Genomic DNA, 21,581 nt, shown 5'->3' with positions numbered 1-21,581 from the left:
TGTAAGGTCATCAGAGAAATTTGGATTCAAGAAACGGGGGGAGGGGGGGTAAAAAAACTCACACGAGAGCTGTAATCTCCTCCTACATGTAACATGAGTAGGTTAGACACATTAGCAGGGCGTCCCTTGCTTGCCTTTTGCATAAACAATTTCAAAGCAATTCAAAAAAAAAAATAATAATAGCATGGACCAAAGAGAAATTTACTAATTCCTATTACCCTTTCATCAAACTTCTATAGAAAGTTCTCTTTCAAGAAAAGGAAAATACCACTGGAGGGTAGTGGGGCGGGAGATGGGAGACCCGCCCCTTTGGTGGGTGGTGGCTGGTAGCTCCAGGGTCCAGCTTCCCTTCAGCAAGCTTTTAGGATCAGAAGCCCCAGAGTCCTTTCTTCCTCCTGTTCCCCCACTTCCCCTTTCTTCCACTGCCAAACTTTTCTCAGGTGTGATCTGAAGCACTTTCTTCCATTTTCTCCGTATCCATTTACTCCTTAACCTTTTTTGCGTAAGTGTAACTTTCATCATCTCCTTTGAAGGTTTCCAGTGCCCTTGTTCTAGCAAAATAGAAGGACTAATCTCTCACTGAAGCTGAATCCTTCTATTTGAAATCTTTTTTCTTTCTTGGGCCTCAGAAAGTTTAATCATGCTTTAATTATAATAATTCTCATTCCACACAGCATAGTGTTTTAAACACAGGTTTGGGAGCCAGAACAGACTAGGTTCAAATCCTTCTTCTGGCCACAACAGTCTATCTATGAAAGTTAGGGTGGGTAACTGGACTTCCCTTAGTCCAATTTTTTCCATCTGCAAAATAGGAATAATAACAGTACCCACGTCATGTGGTTGTTACACGAAGTAAATGAGGCAATACGTGGAAACCACTTAGTTCAGTGCCAGAAAGCAAGCCCCTAATGACACTAACTACGAGTATTCTAGAATCACAGGTTCTCTACACAACCTGTCTCAAAGAACCTTACATACTCTACAGATAACCTTGATACTTTACAGTGTCAAGACCTTTATGTTTCTATAGCTAACATCTAAATCACTAGCTTAAATGTGCTATAGAAACTTTAAACCCCTGATGCCCCAAATGGCACATCTCTCTCTATCCACCTATTAAAATTTTCAGCCTTTTCTATTTAAGTCAAATGAAACCTCAGGTTTCACAGTCACCTTAAAATCGTCTACCTGCTTTGGTGACAGAGGAAATCACCCTCATTCTTGATTTATGCGGCAGTATAGCAGTGTAGTTTAAGGCAAGGACTGGAGCCTGGCTGCTTGTGTTCCAAACCAGCTCTGTCACTGACCACTATGTGACCTAGGGCAAGTAACTTCAACTCTTTGTGCCTCAATTTCCTCATCTGTAAAATAGGAATAATATTAGTACCTACCTCATATAATGCTTAGTAACTATTACACTGATGTTCATTAAATAAAATATAATTTATAATATGGTATTTTTATTGCTTTGAAGAGAGAAGTGAAACTGCAAAACTTTCATAAAGCAAAACAGGGTGTTTTTATTAGTTCTTATTCCTTCCTTTGAATTCTCATTGCCCCATGCTTGTCGAAGCTCACCACCCACCTTAACCAGGTGGTGATAAAAGCTGCCCACCCTGCCTCTCTAAACTGATACCCGTAATTCCAGCCTCTCATCTACTTTAACCCATTTTTCATTTAATCCCTAAAGGCCAAGTTAACCTTTAAAAACACTCTTTTTATATTGTGCCTTTTTGGGCTGACTCCATCGGTGACTCCCTAAGGTCCTCAGACAATATGCAACTGCCCCACCTGGAGTCAGCTTACCTATGTCTCTATGCACATGCGCAGGCCTTCCAGCACTGGAACTCTCCAGGTCCAATATGCCCTCCATACTTTTATTCTTCTTTTCACTGCCCAGAATGTGTCACATTCTAAGTTTTCAAATCTTACACATCCTTCAGCAACCAGCTCAGATTCTAACAGTCCCATGGAGATTTTTCAAGCTGACGAGGCCCCCATCCACAGCTCACGTGGTACTACACAGTATAATAGAGAAACAGAGGTCTTCTTCCGGTTACAGAACACTTGGTTCTTAGCAAGAGGTTACGGTTTTAGACTATGATTTACATACTTCATCTGTGCATGTCTTGCTTGGCATTTCACAGTGCGTAATCTCAAAACTGTGCATATGGTTGACGAGGTAAAAGCAATCCAGTTCATGGATAAGTGATGAACCTCACCTGGGATTGGTAGGGCTTATTTAATGTTTCTGGGTTTCATTTCACTATCAGATGTTTGAATGGGCATTCACAGAAATATTTTGGCCACACTGATGAGCATTGCTAAATTAAGAGTCAAATAGTTTCATAAAGTTCAACTTAACTGTGTACGTATTCATATCTGTGTGCACAATGCTCTCTATTCCTATTCACCAAATTAATCTCTTGATGAAGAAAAGATACAATTAAACACCTCAGAATTTTTTTGTACAAAAAGATAAAAGCCTTACATAGTTAATAACATTAAAGCGATGCACTCAGCACTTTATAAGAAAGAAAGAATTTGAAGGTAGGGGGCTGGTTAATCTTTCTATTTGGTGGTTTATTTTATGTCCAAGAACAACACTGAGAAGTTCTGCAAAGTGTGAAATGCTGTAAGACCAAAATAAAGGCCTAGTGTGTATTCTGTATTAATTGTACATTAATTCACTTGTCTAAAGACCTTTCCTTTTCTTAGTCACCCAGCGGTGCAGGGTGGGTGGGGTGGTGGGGGTGGACCAGAAGGAAATAGCAACAGAAGTTTTTTCTTCCAGAAAGAAAGATAAACATAAGTACTTTCAGAGGCAATGCCACTTTAAATGGAAGTAAAAATTTAATTCATGTAATTTCTTACATAATATTTTATAGTAAGGCCGACAGTGTGGGTTTAGTAATAATAACAACAGCATCAGCAGCAGTGGCAGCAACAACAACCAGCGACGTGCTTGAGTCATACTACAGCGAACCTACTCTCTTAACAAGCAGGGTCCGGAAACCCACTCCAGACTCGCTGAGTCAGTATGTGCATCTTTACAAGAGGCCTACCTAGGACTTTAGGAAACACTTTCCTAATCCATTTACATCTGCACTAACGTAGAATCATAAATGTTCTACTGAATAAATGACCCTTTGTGCTGTTCAAGTTCCTAATCTTCAAAGCAAGATCCAATTTTGGTCCTTGTATTTAAACTCTTAAATACTAAAGGACACTAGTAAAGTGATATACCAACACTTCCGACTAATGACAAGTCTGCTCTGATTAATGAACATTTTATAATTTCTATCTTACTCTGCTTCAATCCATAAAAATATGCTATTAGGTACATGTTTTCTGACCCTAGATACATTATGACTTTCCTGAGTTGGCAATCTCAACAAAGCAAAGCAAGCTGAAGTGGGAGACCAGGCCCTGCAGAGGCAGAAGGAGCCAGGATTTGGGAGGTCACACATGGTTTCTGGCTTCAGTCACATGCTATCAATGAGTCCCAAAGATGCTAGATATTCAAAGCTAGAATGACATAACCTGCAGATTAAAGCAGACTCTATTGGCAGGAGTATCTGAGCAAGATTCTACCTGGGAAACAAAATGACATTGCAAAATGACATCCCAAAATATTGCAGAATGTGGAAACTGGACAAGGCACCAATAGACCAACTTTTGCTACATTCCAGAAAATAGCTCTCTGAATTTTAAGGCAATTCCCTGTCCTTTCTTGAAGAGAAGGACTATGTAGCTGAACTCCTGCACATTCACTGGCTACCAAAAATTTACAGTGAAGTATTTCAAATTCTCAGATATTCAGTGTCATCTGAATTCAGATAATGTACAGGCTGATTGGTAAATTTAATAATTTTATTTACTTTTTTCTAGACAAATTTACTTTTCAGTTTCAGAAAATGTGCATAAGCCATACAAACAAACAAAGAACAGAGAGAAAAACAAAACAAATATTCCTCTCTGGTTAAATTGATTAATCAGAGTAAATGCAGTTCTACCTTATCATTATGTTTTCAATAAGGAAACTGTGGTTCTTTTTTTAGATTTGGAGAATTGCTTTTCCTGACAGAACCCCCAGAACTGAGAACCCTGAACTGTAAACTTGTCCTTTGTCCTAGTTGTTTACCAATCTTATCAGGCACACATGGATTGGCAATGTGATTCTAAGATAAAAATTCCAAAGATATAATTAGATGTTTTTCCGAGAAACATCAGCCAATGCCATAAAAATTTGTTTGTTTGCTGTTTTTCACTTCGTACTTGAAGTGAATGGTCTCACAATTTCTTGCTATTTAATCATTTTTTTCAGATAAGTGAGAAATATTAACTGGGAACTGAAGAAAGAGTCATACTTTTTAAATAAACAATACTGAAAATATAGATGTTATCTCAAACTTCTGTGACATTTCAATAAACCCATTTTTCTATATAATAGCACACTTCTTACAGCTTATGACAGCATAAATATAATGAAAATAATTTTATGCCCCTAAATTTAACTATAAATGACAAAAAGATATATCCCAAGTCAGTGACGTACAAGCTTTCGTACAGTGCCTTACCGACTCATTCGTTCAATTCTGAACAAAAGGGATAAAAAGAGAAAGGTAGAAACTCACAAATGGATAGTATCTGTGTTGCAGATGAATGTTCTCTAGCCCAGTGAAAGAAGTATCGTGAAAACATCTCAAATTTTGTAACTCCATCTTTGCTAGAGACTGAAACCAGTTTTGCAAAAAGAAAAATCTTCTACTGCCACCTGCTGGCAATTTATGGTCAATGATTCTCAAAGATGCTGGAAGAATACCCAAATTACAGCGAAACTTTTTAATTTTATAGCAGGAATTATCTTTAGATTCTTATCTATCTTCCTCCATTTTTGTGTGTGTTTGTGTGTGTGTGTGTAAATTTTGTAATAAATTATGAATATTTGTATTATATGCACTTTTCTAAAAGTAGAGAAAAAGAGCCAAAGGAACACATTTTCCTGACTTCTGACTGCCTCACTACTGCTTTGAAGGAAATCAGAGACTATCACATTTCCATTCTTTCCTTTCCCACAAAAGCCATTCAACTTAGTCCTAGGTCAGCAATAAAGATTTGAAACCCAATGGTCTTGGCAGACCTGTCTGCAGGGTATTCACAATTCAAACACTCTAAGGTCAGCTAGAGAAGTTTCACTCTCGCAGCCAAAGAACCACAGGCCAAACCTCTATTTCTGAGGACTTCTCTAGAGGAAACTTAAAAATCTAAGGATGTCAACATAACACTGATGGAGTATCCCAAATGAGAGATCTGCGGTTGCAACTGGTATACCCCCGTTGGCAAGATTCTGCAACTGGAGATATAAACATGATTTTAAAATTCATAAAGGGTGGGCCCAAGTTCCTGCAGTCAGGTCTTCATGTCTTTTTTTGGAGAGTCTAAGAATTTTTTAAAACCTTTGCTGAAAGGTTTTAAGGGCAACAATTATTTTCTTGAATTTAAAGGGTATTTTTAAAATCAAAGTACATAGGTAATCTGTTTTGAGGAAACAGTATTTTCCATCAACAATAGAAGAATTCTTCCTGCCAAAAATAAACTATGGAGATGATTTTTAATTTAGTTCATGTTGCAAGTCATACATTATCGGCCTTTTCGTGCCACACTGCTTCACCTATTTTAAAAATATACTGAAAAACTTGGATGTGACTAACCATTTTCTCCAAAATTAATGTGAAGTACAATGTGAATCAGAAAGTAATGTCCCAACGTATAAATCCTGAGTCTTTCTTTCACATCCCTAGATGTGAACAAATTTGTCCGCTAGGACACTGAAGAGTTGTCTGTAATTCTATGGTTCTATAATTAAGACTTATACAAATTCGGCTGCCAAAAAATCACCAGCGTGGGTAGTGAAAACAGCCAAGTAAACTCTAATTACAGAAGGCGGGTTTTCTAAGATTTTACACACAAGAAGGCAAGATCAGACAGCTAACATAGCTATCGCGGCAATATAAATAGACTTGTCAAATTCAATGTAAGCCCCCATTGGTAACAGCTGTTACCTCCCTCCCCATAGTTCATAGGTACTAAAAAACAAGTAATCTGGGATCCTCTGCTTGGAATCCAGCACTTAATTGTTCTTGAAAAAAATACGGTTATGAAATTTATACATGTCATTTTCACTCCTGGAACAAAAGAAGTCAACAGAAGTCCAATGTCCCAGATAATTTTCCATTATATATATTTCAGCTCCTTCACTAGTATTATTTTTTTTAAAGTTCTGTTTGGAGTTCAATAAAATGCCATTACATTCTAAAATACAATGTGGAAATCCTAAGTGCACAAAAACAATAAATTTACCTAAATTGAACACATGCATATAACCAGCACTCAAACACCAACGTTTTCTGCACTCCAAAAGTGTCCCCACTCACCCAGAAAAGAGGATATTTTATTTTATAAAATAGTATTACACAGTTCTCTCAATAACAACATTATATAGTGTGAAGCAGCACACACATTCTTACTGCCTGGATCTGCAATTACAGAGTTAAAGTGGAAGTGATTATGTGTTTTCCCCTTTGCTTTTACAAACATCTATGCCCATCTTTCCTCTTATCGACAAACTGTGTGAACTTCATTTGAGGTGAAATATCACCTCCTCTAGGAAGACTTCCTTGATCTTCACAGAAAAATGAATTAATCATTTATATTCAGAGTAATTTCCAAATAGTCTATGTTTACACTTACCACACTAAATTATAGTTATTTACATGGACACCTACTGTTCTAGACTGTGAGTAGTACCTCATGGACAGAAAAGGCATTTAATCTTTTCATCTGCCATCTGGGCTTTAAACTGTATGCGTTAAACTGCATTCTAATGAATGATGACTCAATGTTTTTCACACTGTTTCTTCCATACACACCTGCACATTTTTCAAAAAAGAATATTCTACCAAACTGTATTCTACGATATTAAATGAAGCAAAATATATTATCTAGATTTTAAGTATATATCATCTTAATGCCCTCCATATAAATAATTTGTAAGAGTATATTTTGTTCAACAAAGTAAATAAAATGCGCTAATTTTAACATATCGACACATTAATAATATATTTAGCATAGATAAGTTGATAATACAATGCTTTGTAATAGAAGCAGCTATTCTCTTGTGATACTGTTAAAGTACTTCTCTGTAGAAAGTTCACAAAATATAGTTTTTATGCGAGTCCTGATACTCTCATTTCCCTTTACCGCTCTCCTTTCCCCCCACCCTCCTCCACTACAAAAGTAAATAAACTTATTTCGACTAATTTGAAATTAAACTTATACATTCAGTTCAAGGATCATAGAAGAACCATGAATATCTCATGAAAGTCGGAAATTGCAGGGCTCTCCTACCTGTGTAGCTAAGCTAGCTGCCATCATGTGAGTCAGAAGTTTAGCTGCAAACATGGAATACCTGGCACAGAAGATATGGGAAAGAACAGCCAGGCAGAGACCTGTAGGAAAAAAAAAGTCTGCATGTGGTTTTACAGTCCATGAATAGTAACACAGTGAAAAGCTTTGGGACAGTCAAGCACATAAAGTCTGTAGCTTGTCTATAGCACAGTATCTCTGGAAACGATTTTGTTGCAATTTTAATCTACTCCATTTTGTATGACATATAAAACCTTCACACTTAATCAGTTAAGCCCAAAGGGTAACTAATTTTCACATATCCACATGTTCATTTCTCTGCTAAAAATAAATCACAAATTAAGCAGATTAATAATTTCATTAAGCATTTGGTGTTCTATATTTCCATTAGACATGTTTTACTGTTTAAGAATCATATTCCAATCTAATTTTCTAAGACCAGGTGGCTTGGCTAAATGGATATATTTAGGGACCTGAATATGATTTTTCAGGTAAGAAATTGTGAATGGTACTACCAAAACTCAGGTTCCTTAATTATCCCTTTTTATCTACTAAGAATAGTTATGTAATTACAATAGTGGTGATTATGAATTTTAAAAGCAACCTATGCTACTGGGTGCTAAAATCAGGAACAAAATGTGTTCTTTCCCTGAGATGACTTTTAACTTAAACATCTGCATTTGCAAGTGGAGTGAACAAAATTATTCTTATTTTCTTTAAATCTACTTGAATTCACCTATTTATACTACATCAAGGGGATGATTAGAACCTCAGCACTAACCCACAAATCCTTTATCTTGCAATTACTATGAATTTCTTTTAATGCCAGGTTTTAAATGAAGAGTGTATACATATTTCAAAAATATGCCCTGTCTTTTAAAATTTAAATGTGCAGTATATAGTAACTTTTTCACAGAAGTCTTTTACTCCACTCTCATCCTCAGCAGGGTTATTTTGTCTACAATTTATTGAAACGTAACAGTGTGTGTGCAGCTTCACACTGTACCTTGCATGCATGACCTCATTTATCAATGCCTCCTTGACAAACGGGAGATACTGCATATATTTAACATTTTGTTTTCTCATTTTCTTCTCTGAAGCTATGGAACAAACTTTTAATGTATCTCACCTGTTGGCACAAGTGGACTGGGCATCTGGAAAATGCCCACATGGGGTCTAGTTTTCAGCACAGAAATGTCTCTCATAACTCATTTTGGCAAAGCTTTCAATAGATTCTGATTTTAATAGGGTAGACAAACTTCCATATAGGAAGTAAGACTCTGAACTAGTTAAGGCTTTGACCTAGAAATTTGGCAAGATACCTGGAATAATTCATTTTTAGGAAGACTGCCTTGGGGTATTCTGGGACAGGTGTGGAGATCCCATGGCTGCTTCCGAAATCCACCCTCACAGATACATAGTGTATCCAGAAACTGCAGAGTCATGTCTGATTTTGCACCTTTACTTAGGTAGTCTATAAACTATTGAAGCTGATGCTTCAAAATCACTAATGTACACTTTGAATTTCCTATGATGATCAAAGCTTGATTAAACTCAAGGTTTAAGAGTGTGTGTGTGTGCGCGCGCGTGTGTGTGTGTGTGTGTGTGTGTGTGTGTGTTATTCTGACTTACAGGCAGGGCCTTGCAAGTTTCTTTTTTTCATTGTAGGCTACATGAGAACAAATATATGCTTTACTGTAAGTTTCCTGTGGTAGATGGTAACAGTGTCGGGCAAGGGTGTTCAGTGCTGGGCAAAGGAGAAACGTGCATGAGCCAACTGTTTTAGTCATAGCCTTCTCCCTTAACTTGGTAATATTCCAGTACACTCCCATTTCACACATAAATTTAGTACAGTTAAACTTAACTAGCTCAGGAATATTTATTTAAATACATTAAGCTTCAACCAAAATGCTAGTGTGACACCTGGTGGCAGTCCAGGATTCAAAGCCAGTGGCAGGAAAATGGGCTAGATTCGACAGCCTGTAACTGTCTGACAGTCATCGAGATGCTCAAGCGGGGTGTGCCCTCACCTCAACTGGCCTTGGGAAATATACTGAATAAATTTTAAGAAGTAAATACTTCAGTTACCAAGTTTCTAAAGTACTATATGCTAAGTATTTGCCTTTTATTTTCTTATCTGATATTAAACAGCTATATTTAGCATATATAATTTAAAATTACAAGTCAGTTTTTATTTTTTAAATGTAACAATGTTTTGGTTTAAATTTAAATAATTTCAGGTATTACCTAAAGGTGTACTCTAAACAGTTTTTTAAAAATTGATTTTTTTGGCTAATTGAATAATTTTCCTTTACTTTTTTTTCCAGCAACATGTAGTTTACCGACTCAGTTGGCAAAGAACAATTAGTCCACAACACAAATGACTTTTCTATGTGATTTGGAAGTGAAAGGGAAGATAAATTACCTTTAATAAAATGATAGCATTGATAATCTTTGATTTCAATAAGAAAAACTCTAAAGAACAGATAGATTATTTTGCTCTTATCAAACTGGGCCAAGGTCCTCTTATCTATGCATGCAATATTTGAATGTTTGCATATTAATTAGCGTATGTATTGTTTATAAATGAATATGCATATCCAGTAAACATCTCTATTTTTTTTGGTATCCCTTGAGAATGGAATATACTTTCCAAATAACTGAAGTTTATCTTTCTACAAGCCAAATATCAGTATTTTTTCCATGAAAATTTCTTTAAAATATTTATAAATTGTCTATAGTTGTCTACCTATCTACCTACCTACCTATCTAATCTGTCTTCTCCACAGATAAATCTAAACAAAACCAAAGATCACTCCATTGTTAAATCAGTGATTAGCTTGTTAGCTTAGTTGTTTTCTATTTTCCCACCTAATGTTAGCTGTAATTGTCACTTTTTCTACTTTTTCTTGCTCATCTCTATCGATTCCCTTATTCCTGCAACTCTTCCCACAGCACGATGCCTCCTGATTACTGCTCCTAATAAGTTAAGGACAGGAACACAAGTTCGACAAGCCTGAAAAGTTTTCTAGGTTGAACAAAACTCAATGTGAAACACCTGAGAATACACAGGTTCTCTGTATTAGGGGAAAGGATGTATTCCAAAAGATGAAGGTGCCAGGAGATCAGCCACCAGATAATCAGGGTATGATTGAAACCTGTAAGGTTCAATAAAATAGCCATTTGAAATTTAACTTCTATTTAAAAATTTAAACAGAATGAAAAATTTGGCTCCTTGATCATACCAGCCATATTTCACAGGTTCAATAAGATGTGTCTAGTGTCTGCCACACTGGACAGGGCAGAACATTACGGGCACCACAGAAATAGTCCCTGAAGTGTCCTGAGTGAAAGCAAGAAAAATTCAGAAGAACTTTTATAAAAAAGGCTAACATGAGACAGTTTGGGACTTGAAGGTATGAACTTAACCAACACAACCACAAGTATATGTCACGACTGGAGAACGTCAGGTCAACACTGGAGATTCCTTTACATATGAATTTAACAAATAGCTACTGAAAAAACTATTCTGTGTCAGAGGCTGTGTTGAACAATAGAGACGCAATGCTCTAAAAGATAGTTACTTACTGTTCTCCCACTGCTTGTCTCTATATTTCTATCTGTATCGCCTCCCAGACAGAGACTGGTTTATGAAAGGTCATGGGATTCAGTTCTGGAGAGAGAGATGTGTGGGAAAACATACTGGGTGGTTTTCAGGCAAGTTTTCATTGCTCTTAAAACAGGAAGCAAATAAGTGCTTTTCCCTTGGCAAGTCTAGACATTGTTGTGTGTGCAGCCAGCTTAAGACCATGTAGGGGCAAGGCTGAGAAAATAAAATCTTTGAGGAGAGCAAAACAGTACAGTGAGAAGAGGCTGGGATCCTGATGATGTCACTGAGGTGCTGAATCAACCCTGGCTCTAAATCTGCGTATTTAAGATATTTGAGGTGCCTTCTGTTACTTGCAGCCCAGTTCATCCTAAATGATATACCGATATGTACATAGCCAGAGAAATCCAACATTTTATGTCATGTCAGAATTAAAACTAAACACTCTGACATCACCTGCAGTTACCCTTCAAAGCTTTAAGTTTTTACACATTTGTTTTTTTAGTCTTCTTAAAAAGAACTCTCCATTTGACAGAATGAAGCTGTTTCAATATACTTTCCCCCCCACAATTTAATGGGTCTCTTAGGACAATGATTACAGTGAATATGAACTTGACATTTTGGGGAAAATTTGACACAAAATTTTAGAAAATAGCTCTTATTTTTACAAATAATTTGAAATGAGTAGGCAGCATCTGGTAGTTATAAAGTTTTCTCTGGGAAAAAAAAAAAAACAACCTATCAGAATCTCAGCTTGTAAAACAGAAAAGGCGCAAGCAAGTAGAATATTCTTGCAGTTTAATAAGCCTTGAACAAAATAATAAGCATGCTCCAAAGGACTTTGCATTGTATTTATTTACTTATCCTGTAAATCTTGTTATTTAGCAATTTATAGACAAGTACTTCCTGTAAAATTGACATTGTGTTGGCATTTATCACTAAGTAATCTATGAAGTAAATAAAACCATTAGCCACTTAAAAAGGAAAGATTTAGTTTGACTAATGTGTTAAAGTAGTTCTGCATTGTAAGAAAACAAAACAGAAAAAACAATGAAACAAATGTAAGGTCTGTCCATCTCTAATCTCAGCTTAAAAACATTCCAAACATAGGAGAATCACCTACAAGTACATCAAACATGACATAGTTCACGTATTGACAGTAAAAATGAAATAGGCCACGGAATGTTATAGGGTCTCATTAAGATCACAAGGCCATAGGGATTGTATTCAGAGTCCAAATCAGAATGATTCTAATCCAATAGTCTATCTTTGATAGTGCACCATCAATCGAGTTATAAGAGGAAGAGTAAGCTTCTTTAACAGGATTCTCCAAATAGTATTATGTAGTTCAAACTATGCTAAGGTTCCTTAATAATTATAAAATTATAGCATTATCATCTCAAGTTATTGAAAGTTATACTTCTATCAAGTCACCTTTGAGGTGAATTCCATAATGTTACACTAATGTGCACAGTTATGTCTTACTTCTCTTCTCTTTCTAACTTTTTAGCTTCTAGGGATAACCTTAGTTTAATTTCTTAGAATTTGGTGAACTGGTTTACAATTTTAAAAGTCACCCTGATCTTTCATCTTTCTAAGATGAGGATTACTAAACTTTCTGGCCTGTATGTATGCCCATTTGATACACTGATCATTTCAGTTGTTCTGCTCTAGTATAGTAACCAGAACTGTGAACCAGAATTGGAACAGATACACTGTGACCTATCCTGATTTAAATAAAAAGGTTTAATGCCTGTCTAATTGTGTGTTACCACATTTCCTGAAAAAAGCTAGTCAGACTGCTTCCAAATTCAGAGGGATATTCAGGGTGGCCTGACCTAAATTATAGAATGTGTATGTAAGATATATAAAATTCTCTTCTCTAGTGCCTGGGGACCCATCAGAGGGATGGACATTCATCTTCCCCTGAAGCTGAAACAGACACAAAGACAAGACTTTATGTCTCTTATCTACAGAACAGGCAACGTACATTACAATATGTCACGGACAGAGAGAGAAACAAAACAAGATAAAACAAAACAAAACAAAACAGAACAATACAGGTGACCCTTGAACAACATGGGTGTGTGAACTGCATGGGTCCACTTACATGCAGACTTTTTTCAATCAACAATTATGATATTGGTGCAAAAGTAATTGCAGTTTTTGAAATTATTTTTAACCTTTTAAACTGTAATTACTTTTGCACCAACTTAACAGAAAAAAGTTGCAGAAGAACAACATAGCCTAAAACAGACAACATAGACTTATGGTATTGAAAAATACAGTACAGCACTATAAATGCATTTTCTCTTCCCTACAGTTTTCATAACGTTTTCTTTTCTCTAGTTTCTGTTATTGTAAGAATACGGTATATGACACACATAAGATACAAAATTCGTGTTGTTTAAATTATCGGTCAAAGCTCCCGTCAAGAGTAGACTATTAATAGTTAAGTTTTTATAGAGTCAAAAGTGATACATGGATTTTAGACTGAGTTGGGGGGGACTCAGTACCCCTAACCCCTGTGTCGTTCAAGGGTCAACTATAATTTCAAATATGACTTCAAATAAAAAGTAATCAAAGTAGATACTGATATTTTAGGTGTTGATTCTCGAACATATGGGCAAATCTATACAGCCTTTGCTAGAGACAGTTGCAAAAAATATATTTATTAACAATTCTTTCAGGAAATATAATCCAGCTAGTCTTCTATAAAATCAAGATAACATTCGGTCTTTCATTTCTAAAACTCTTTGTTATGATGTTCAGCATTTAGAACAAGCAAGGGATTTTTGTGGGTCACAGCAGCACTTGGACTTATGTCTCCATGGAAATACAGAAAATAACAGGTAGATATTATTTCAGCATTTTACCTTTTGGCTTTATTTCACCAGTCTGTGAGATTTCTATAAACACATTAACATTAAAGTAATATATCATGTCTCCATCTGGTTTTGGAACTATGTGGACCTAGAAAAATCTACTAAGCAAGAAATGTCATCCTTATGAAAGATGTTATTACAAATAAATTATTAAGACTCCCATATATAATCAATACAGCAAATGAGAATGACTATAGTTATTCAAAGTTAAATTATAGGTAAAGAGTTTGACAGACATTAACACAATTCAAGTTCCTATTCCCGCCAGAAACAGGGCCTAGATGTACAAGGTGAAAGACAATTTACTTTTTAACAGTGGTTGAGTATATTTAGGTTGTATTCTAGGTGGTAGAACACAAATCAACCAAAGGGGTAGGTTTTTTTGTTTGTTTGTTTGTTTTTTAATAAAAATACAAACTTCTTTGTATATATTATCTCACACAATCCTGACATTCTACTGCATAACCTGATCCCTAAATCACAAGACTGAACTATGTTTTACATCCTTTCCTATTATCTAGCCTCTACCCCACACTGTATTTTATATTCTTTATGAGTCAGAAACTGTGTCTTTCTCTTTTCTATACCCTCAGTACAAAGTTGGTTCTCCATAAATGTCTGTAGAATGAATTAATAAGACAGTGGGAAAGCTTATTTTCTCCTAGTGCTGATGAATTGCAGTATATTGCACCTTGCGTATATAACATGACTATGGGAAACCAGACTTTCAACTTCATAAAAATTTAAAATTATTGATTCAAAAATATTGCAACTGACCTGAGATACATATAAATCCAGAAGAAAAGAAGGCTTCGTTGTATGAAGACAAGTTGTCAGTCTGGGCGTAGACAGCATACACGGACATGTATGAACAGGCACATTCCACGTAATGTGAAGTGTCCTCAACCACTTTGCAAAATTGACTGTCAGACAACCAGCTAGGGTAAAAACACAATTGTCACTACTCCCCTTTCGTCAATACTTAAGGCATTGAAATGGCTTTCAAAGAAAAAAATAACTTACTGAACTAAGTGTTGTTGACTCAAAACTTAAGCAGACCACATTTTCTTTTCTTTTCTTTCCTATCTGTCTGTCTGTCTGTCTATCTATCTATCTATCTATCTATCTATCTATCTATTTATTTTTGATTAAAGTTTATTGGGGTGACAATGACTAGTAAAGTTACATTTATCCGTAAAGATGTATGTGCTCCGATGTTCACCGCAGCTTTATTTATGGTGGCCAGACTACATTTTCAAGAAGAAACACTAAAGGGGAACACCTTGTCCCAGACATGATACAACAGATCCCACAAGCACCTTAAGAAGCAGCCTAAATACTATCCAAACCTGCAAAAGCCTTCTGATACCGAAGCTGGTCTTCTTAACAGAGCAGTGCCTGTTGCTACTGCATTAAGCCCTAATGCGTCTTTTGGAACAAAAATTAATATTTTTGTTCTTATTTTGGGGGAAATACAGTAGCGTGGCCCTCCCAGGAGGTACTGTATTTTCCCGAAAATAAGACCGGGTCTTATATTAATTTTTGCTCCAAAAGATGCATTAGGGCTTATTTTCCAGTTAGGTCTTATTTTCGGGGAAACACCGTACCTAAGCTAAAGTACACACACCCAAGGTTTCCAACAGAAAGCATTCTTCAGTCTGTTTCAAAAATCCCAAATGACTGACACAGCCCTTATAATGTGCAGTGTTCAGCCTTCCTTATTTTTCATAATTCCTTGTATTTTTGAGCCACATAAATTACTTATATGCTTTTCTAAAATTCCTTCCTCATCGTTTCTGGATTTTGGAGCCAGTTATAATAGTACATAAATGTTTTCCCGGGTTCTTTCAAGTATTCCCTTCTCTAAGGTCTGGCTAATTCAGCACAAAAACATTGTCACGATTCCAGCAAATACAGCACCACGTGCCAGCCTTCTGAGCATTCCTCAATGACTACTGGTTGAGTCTCTTCCCTTTAGTGTCTCTTGATTCCTTTCCTTTTCTAAGGACATAAAACTTCTTAACCTTAACTGCAGGTTCAAGCTTGAAGCATTCATTATTAATTATACATTGAGGATTACAGAGTATCTATGTATTAGGTTTAATATCTGTCATCAATTAGGAATTTCAATTGATAATTATTTTTTCTAAGGAAAGAAAGAGACTAAATAGAATTCTGGTGTTTAGAGAAAAGTGGGTTGGTTAGCCAACTAAGTGGTTAAACCTGTTTAGAATTCTAGTGTATGTGGCTGAAAGTCAGTAGTAAACTACATTTAGTGACTGGTTTGGACCCTAGACCCTCTGTGCCAGCACTGCCTGACCTTACAGTATTGATTGAGCCCTGAGTGATAGAAGTACTCAGAGACTTGAGGCTTTAGGCCAAGGAGATTCAGAGAAAGACTCACTCTCATCTTCCCATTCCTGTGCTTGACTTTAAACCCAAAATGCACTCCAAGCCATATGTGGACTAGAATGATAAATCCCCATGCGAATCCCTCTAAACACAGAGCGTCAGCTCCAGAACCACAAGCCCAGATGAAAGGGGTAAAAAGAATTCCCTTTCCTGCCCAATAAATGAACCAATAACCATAGTAAGGATACCAGAATTGAGTAGAACTCATGTGATGTCCCATGAAAGCATTAATAATCAAGAAGTAAATATTGTGTTAAACACGTATTTCAATTGTTTGGCTACATTTGCCACCTGCACAATGCTAGACATTTCCGATGCTACTTTGTCTTATGTATTGTAGAGGTTATTCTCGAGCCATTGATGCTCAGTAGGAAAAAAAAAAAAAATGGGCTCAATGGTACTGGAACAGGGAAGGACCAAATTTTGATTTTAAATCATTTTGAATACATACCTTCCAGCAGCCTGATTCCAAAGGAGACACAGAGATGTCTTGGGAACAATTCTAGGCTTGGCAGCATAAATCCTGTAGAGAACCTCATTGTTGTCAGTCAGCGGTTGTGAACTCTGACCTTTCACACTCAAAGATAATACCTATAATATCAATAAAAAAAATCCAGAAAATTTAATGATCTTTTCAAATTAATGTCATGATTAACTCTTCAGTGTGAACTTTGTTTCATTTTCCTAGTCGCCTTAGTCACTATTTACTGCCACTATTAATAGGTAGCTTCCTTATGAATGCAGGGCACATCACTGGTTTTCCATTGCAAACATTCTACCTCCACTTCAGTTACTGAGCAGCCTTCTCTGGCAACATTGACTCTGACTATAATTGTCAAACTTCATCACGAGAGGCGTATATAAGCTAATATTAGTGAAAGCTGTGTTTTTTTTCACTTTCCCTACTTTTACATATAATTTACTCAATAAAACAAGAAGGAAATATTTCCAACTGCTTTCGAGATAAAACGTTCTACAGCAGTTCATAAAGATGGGACATGTTTCACAATTAGCTCACCATGTGTAGCACTTCCCACAAATCTGATCAAGCAAATGCATTCTGAGAAGTGTGGCTGTTACAGAAAAATCAGATTCCAACCATAACTCTCCATAATGATGGATTACCTTATTTTTCAGGGCAGGCAGATTGTTTCCATTTATAAGCCACTGCTGGCTGCTATACTCCGTAAACTGGACTAATTCACATGTACTTTCCTCAGACATTATTTCTGCATCTGGCACATCCAATAATCTCTCAGGAACTCGAATATAATCACCTTCCTTTCCTTCAAACTTGTGCCCATTGATTTGCTGAGGATACCAGTGAAGAGCCAATATTGACAAATATGGGCAACTGTCAAGGATGGTTTTGCTTCTACAACAGAAAAGCAAAGAATCTGCTAAAACGTCATGAATTTTATATACATATATGTATATATATATAGTATTTGTTCTATATATCCACTTACATTTGTTAAAATGCATTACACTGGGACTCTGTTCTTTGTGTATAACATGACACTACCAACCCAGGAGCAGTACAGAGAATGTGTTTTCAGTTCTTTTATGGTTGTCATGATTTTCTCACAGAACTTTCTGCATCCTCCTGCCTGATCCCCCTTATAACCTAAAACATGGGTTTTTGAAAGCTGTTTCATGGATATCAGATACAATCTGTGCTATAAAATGGACTTTTCTGTTAGTCACATTAGCATTGGTGGAATAAGTTGAAGAAAAGGTACACCACTAAAGAGAAACCCTCTGCTTTATTTAAGAATACCATAAACTTTATATATCTGGAGCCATGTTTTCATCAAGAATTTACTTCACCTCTTTCTAACCCATCAGAGCATTGCTAATTTAACCATGTGACTGGTAGGGGAAAGAGCCCTGAACAGTGATCTTTATCCGTTTAACAATTATTTTGAACATCCCCTAGGCATAATATCCTGTGCTTGGTGACACTGCTTCCAAACCTCAGTGTGTGTAAAAATCAGTTGGAAGCTTGTTTAAAAATATAGATTTCTAGATAACACCCCAGATTTACTAAATCAGAACCATTGCCTGGGGAGTGTTCTATGGGATCTAGGAATCTGTATTGTTTTTAAGCAGGCCTCCAGCAAATCTGATACATCTTGTTTGCAAATAGTGAGGAGATACAAAGATGAATCAGATCTGTAAACTGCATGGAAATATTCAGAGGCTATTAGGATAAAAATTATGCATTAAATATTGTTATATGGGCCACAATAGATGTAGAGTACATATAATTATATCATGGATCTAAATGATACCTGATCAAGACTTCTAGCCAGGGAAATGAAGCTAAGAATTTTCAGTTAAAGATTTGAGACAGCAAGGTGAGGACGAGGACTAATTTTTCCCTCCAGCTGTATTTCCTCTTTAAAAATCAAACAACAACAACAAAATGCCACGCCAGCTTTCACTACCACATCTGAATTGATGCCCTCAAATATCTATCTTTAATCCAAGACTCTAGACCCTTATGTCCAAGATTCCTACTGAAACACTTCAATCTGTATAGGCCACACACCTCCAAAACAACCTAAAATTCGTCTTCTCATCTCCCCACCCAGTTTCCCACATTTCCACTGGTGATCTCAGCAAAAATCTGCCCTGCAGACCCCCCAACCGTGTCCAGTGTGGCCGAGTCAGTGAACCTCAGCCACGTGGCTGCATACCCCGCTTCTGCTTCACTAGAAGCTCATGAGATTTCGCCCAGTCAGCGCCACCATGGACCCGCTATGTCTGCCTACTGAGAATATCACATGCATAGCGACTGCTCTCAACCTTGACTAGGGTTTCCAGGAGAGAATTACCGCCCATGTTCAGGAATTTTTTTCGCTTTCCCGTTCCCGAATCCCGAAGAAAAGTTGGTCAGGAAATCAGGAAAATCGGCTCCTTGAACCCAGGTGGTTGGTAGTATCGGCCATCACTTTGTGGAAACGATTCATCATGGAGAACAGAAAACAGTTTATATCTCGGGATTCGAAAACAGGAAAGCCAAAACAATTCCTGAGAACGGGCAGGAATTCCCACCCGGAAACCCTAACCTTGACATAACAGATGGATTCCTGGGCTCTCTCTCTGACACCTTAACCTCCTATATCCATGCCCTTCTACGGCACTCACTTTGATCAATTCCACAATCCGCTTTATACCCAGGCTGAAGTCAAGGGGGAAAATCCAGTGGGTAAACCCACATTATCATGTCTACTGGCACCACTACAAATCCACAGTGACCAACTTCAGCTGGCCCTTGATGCCACTTGACATTGTTTTTACTTACTTCCAAGTGAGTGTTCTAGACGCCATCATTCTCCTCAATTCCCAATTCCCAAACACTTCACTCTCAGCAGATGGCCTTGAATACTGCTTAAGGCAATGTGTACATAATACATATCAGAATGGTCAATATCTTTAGAGTTTTCTGAGTAAGGAAAACTAGTCTTGAGCTCTCTCTTATTTTCCACGTTCAATTTGTCACCTACAAGTTAATTCTACAACCCAATTGTTTTCCAGGTACCATACTCCCCATGTCCCTGACTCAATTTCAGCCCTCATCTTCTCTTACCTGAACAATTATCCCGTATGCAGCCTTTCTATTTTTTGATTTATCCTATTCTTTAACCATTAACATTGTCCTCAAATGACAGATCTAAAATCCTAAGTCTGATACACACACACACACACACACACACACACACACACACAATCTAGCTTATTCTATGTTCAACATTTAAAGGTTGATGATCTCTCCAAACACACCATGCTATTCTTGCCTAACTGCCATCATACATGCTTTCTTCTTTCTGGACAAGTTAGAAGGAAAGTTAAGTCTCTGTAAAGGAAGCACATGGCAGGAAACAATGATTTATTCATTCATTCTATTCATTCATTATACCATGACCATGGAGAATCTACCATGTACCAGACACTGTTCTAGGCCCTGGAAATACATTAGGAACAAAATAGAAAAGACCAGTCTTTTTGTGCATCTCAGACTCTCTTGGGTCCTCACTGGGCAATTAAGGACACAGATATAGGAACCAACATTCACAGCAGGATAGACGGCTCACATCTAAGACAACCTCAATATCCTGGTGATCTTTCAGAAATATGGAAAAACAAACAGAAAGGCCTGGGAGTAGGGGAACGTAAAGCCATGAACTACTGACTTCACAGAACAGCACAGTTGCATCCAGTGTACGAGGAAAAAACACCAACAGAATATTTCTTAAATACACACACACACACACACACACACACACACACACACACACAGTGACTTCAGTGCTAACTTACTTGAAGTAAAGAAATGATCCATTTCAGAGGTTTCTGAAGACATGAGAGACATTTATAAATGGTACTGAGGAGTTGAACTGCTAATCATTGGTCTCAGACGGACACTGAGGAACAGTGGTGAGGACTGGAGAAGGGGCCTCCGATAAGCGCAGGGAGAACTGGTCAGATGCTTTGCTGATGCTTCTCATTAGGAAAACCTCAATCCCCAGGACTCACTCATCAGGGTTGACAAAAGAATACAGGGTAGGGGATGTCGATCTTGTAGCTGAACCTCAAGTCACACCCTGGCGATGACCTGAGATGAAAGTCTGGAGCACGCTGGAGTCAGGGGCTGGGAGTGGAGGATTTGTTACAAAGCAAGTGGTTTACGTCATCCTCTGACCATATGGCATGGTGGCTAGCATGGGCTGTAGCATCAAGTAGGCCTGAGATTGAGCCCAGGACTCACCTTGGACTAATTGTGCGACCGCTGGCACGCTGTGTAAGTTCCCCAGCCTCAGCTGCTACATCTATAAATAGGAATAAAGGCCCTAACCCTACCCTTGAATGGCTAGCTACTTAAAATGATCTTTTGTGGGGATAAAATAATATATGTACTACTTTTTAGTAAGGACTAGTTTGAAACAGTAAACTTTTCAATATCTTACTTTTCAGTTAGGAAAAAAAGGCAATTTCATGTTGTTCAATCTAATTCAATGTCAGGACTAGAGCAGAGGTACAGTTAATACCAGTTATAATTATTATTAATTCTTATTATTATTTTATTCTTTGATCTCTGTTGTAAACTTTTTATATCTGGATTGACTATCTCTTTGAACTTCATGTGCCTTATGATCTAAGAACTAAAGCTAAAAGTTTTACATATCTAACCAATATTTTAATTAACCTATGAGTTCATAAAGGGCCCCATAACTAAAGAGATG

General features: G+C 37.0%; 1 protein-coding gene across 1 annotated transcript in view; it reads right to left on the bottom strand.

Annotated features, from left to right (window-relative positions):
- ADGRV1 (adhesion G protein-coupled receptor V1) overlaps window positions 1-21,581 on the bottom strand; it is a 503,549-nt gene that overhangs the window by 258,761 nt on the left and 223,207 nt on the right. Inside the window, exons 80-83 of the mRNA XM_033111093.1 lie at window positions 17,458-17,707; window positions 16,784-16,923; window positions 14,698-14,858; window positions 7,411-7,511 (exon numbers count right to left, since the gene is read on the bottom strand). Of these exons, the coding sequence (XP_032966984.1) occupies window positions 7,411-7,511; window positions 14,698-14,858; window positions 16,784-16,923; window positions 17,458-17,707 (652 nt within the window). The remainder of the gene's footprint in view (window positions 1-7,410; window positions 7,512-14,697; window positions 14,859-16,783; window positions 16,924-17,457; window positions 17,708-21,581) is intronic.

This window comes from Rhinolophus ferrumequinum, chromosome 7 (genome assembly GCF_004115265.2).
Source record: "Rhinolophus ferrumequinum isolate MPI-CBG mRhiFer1 chromosome 7, mRhiFer1_v1.p, whole genome shotgun sequence".
Lineage (NCBI taxonomy): Eukaryota > Metazoa > Chordata > Mammalia > Chiroptera > Rhinolophidae > Rhinolophus > Rhinolophus ferrumequinum.
Note: the sequence above shows the minus strand (reverse complement) of the source record. Positions and strands in the feature narration are given on the sequence as shown.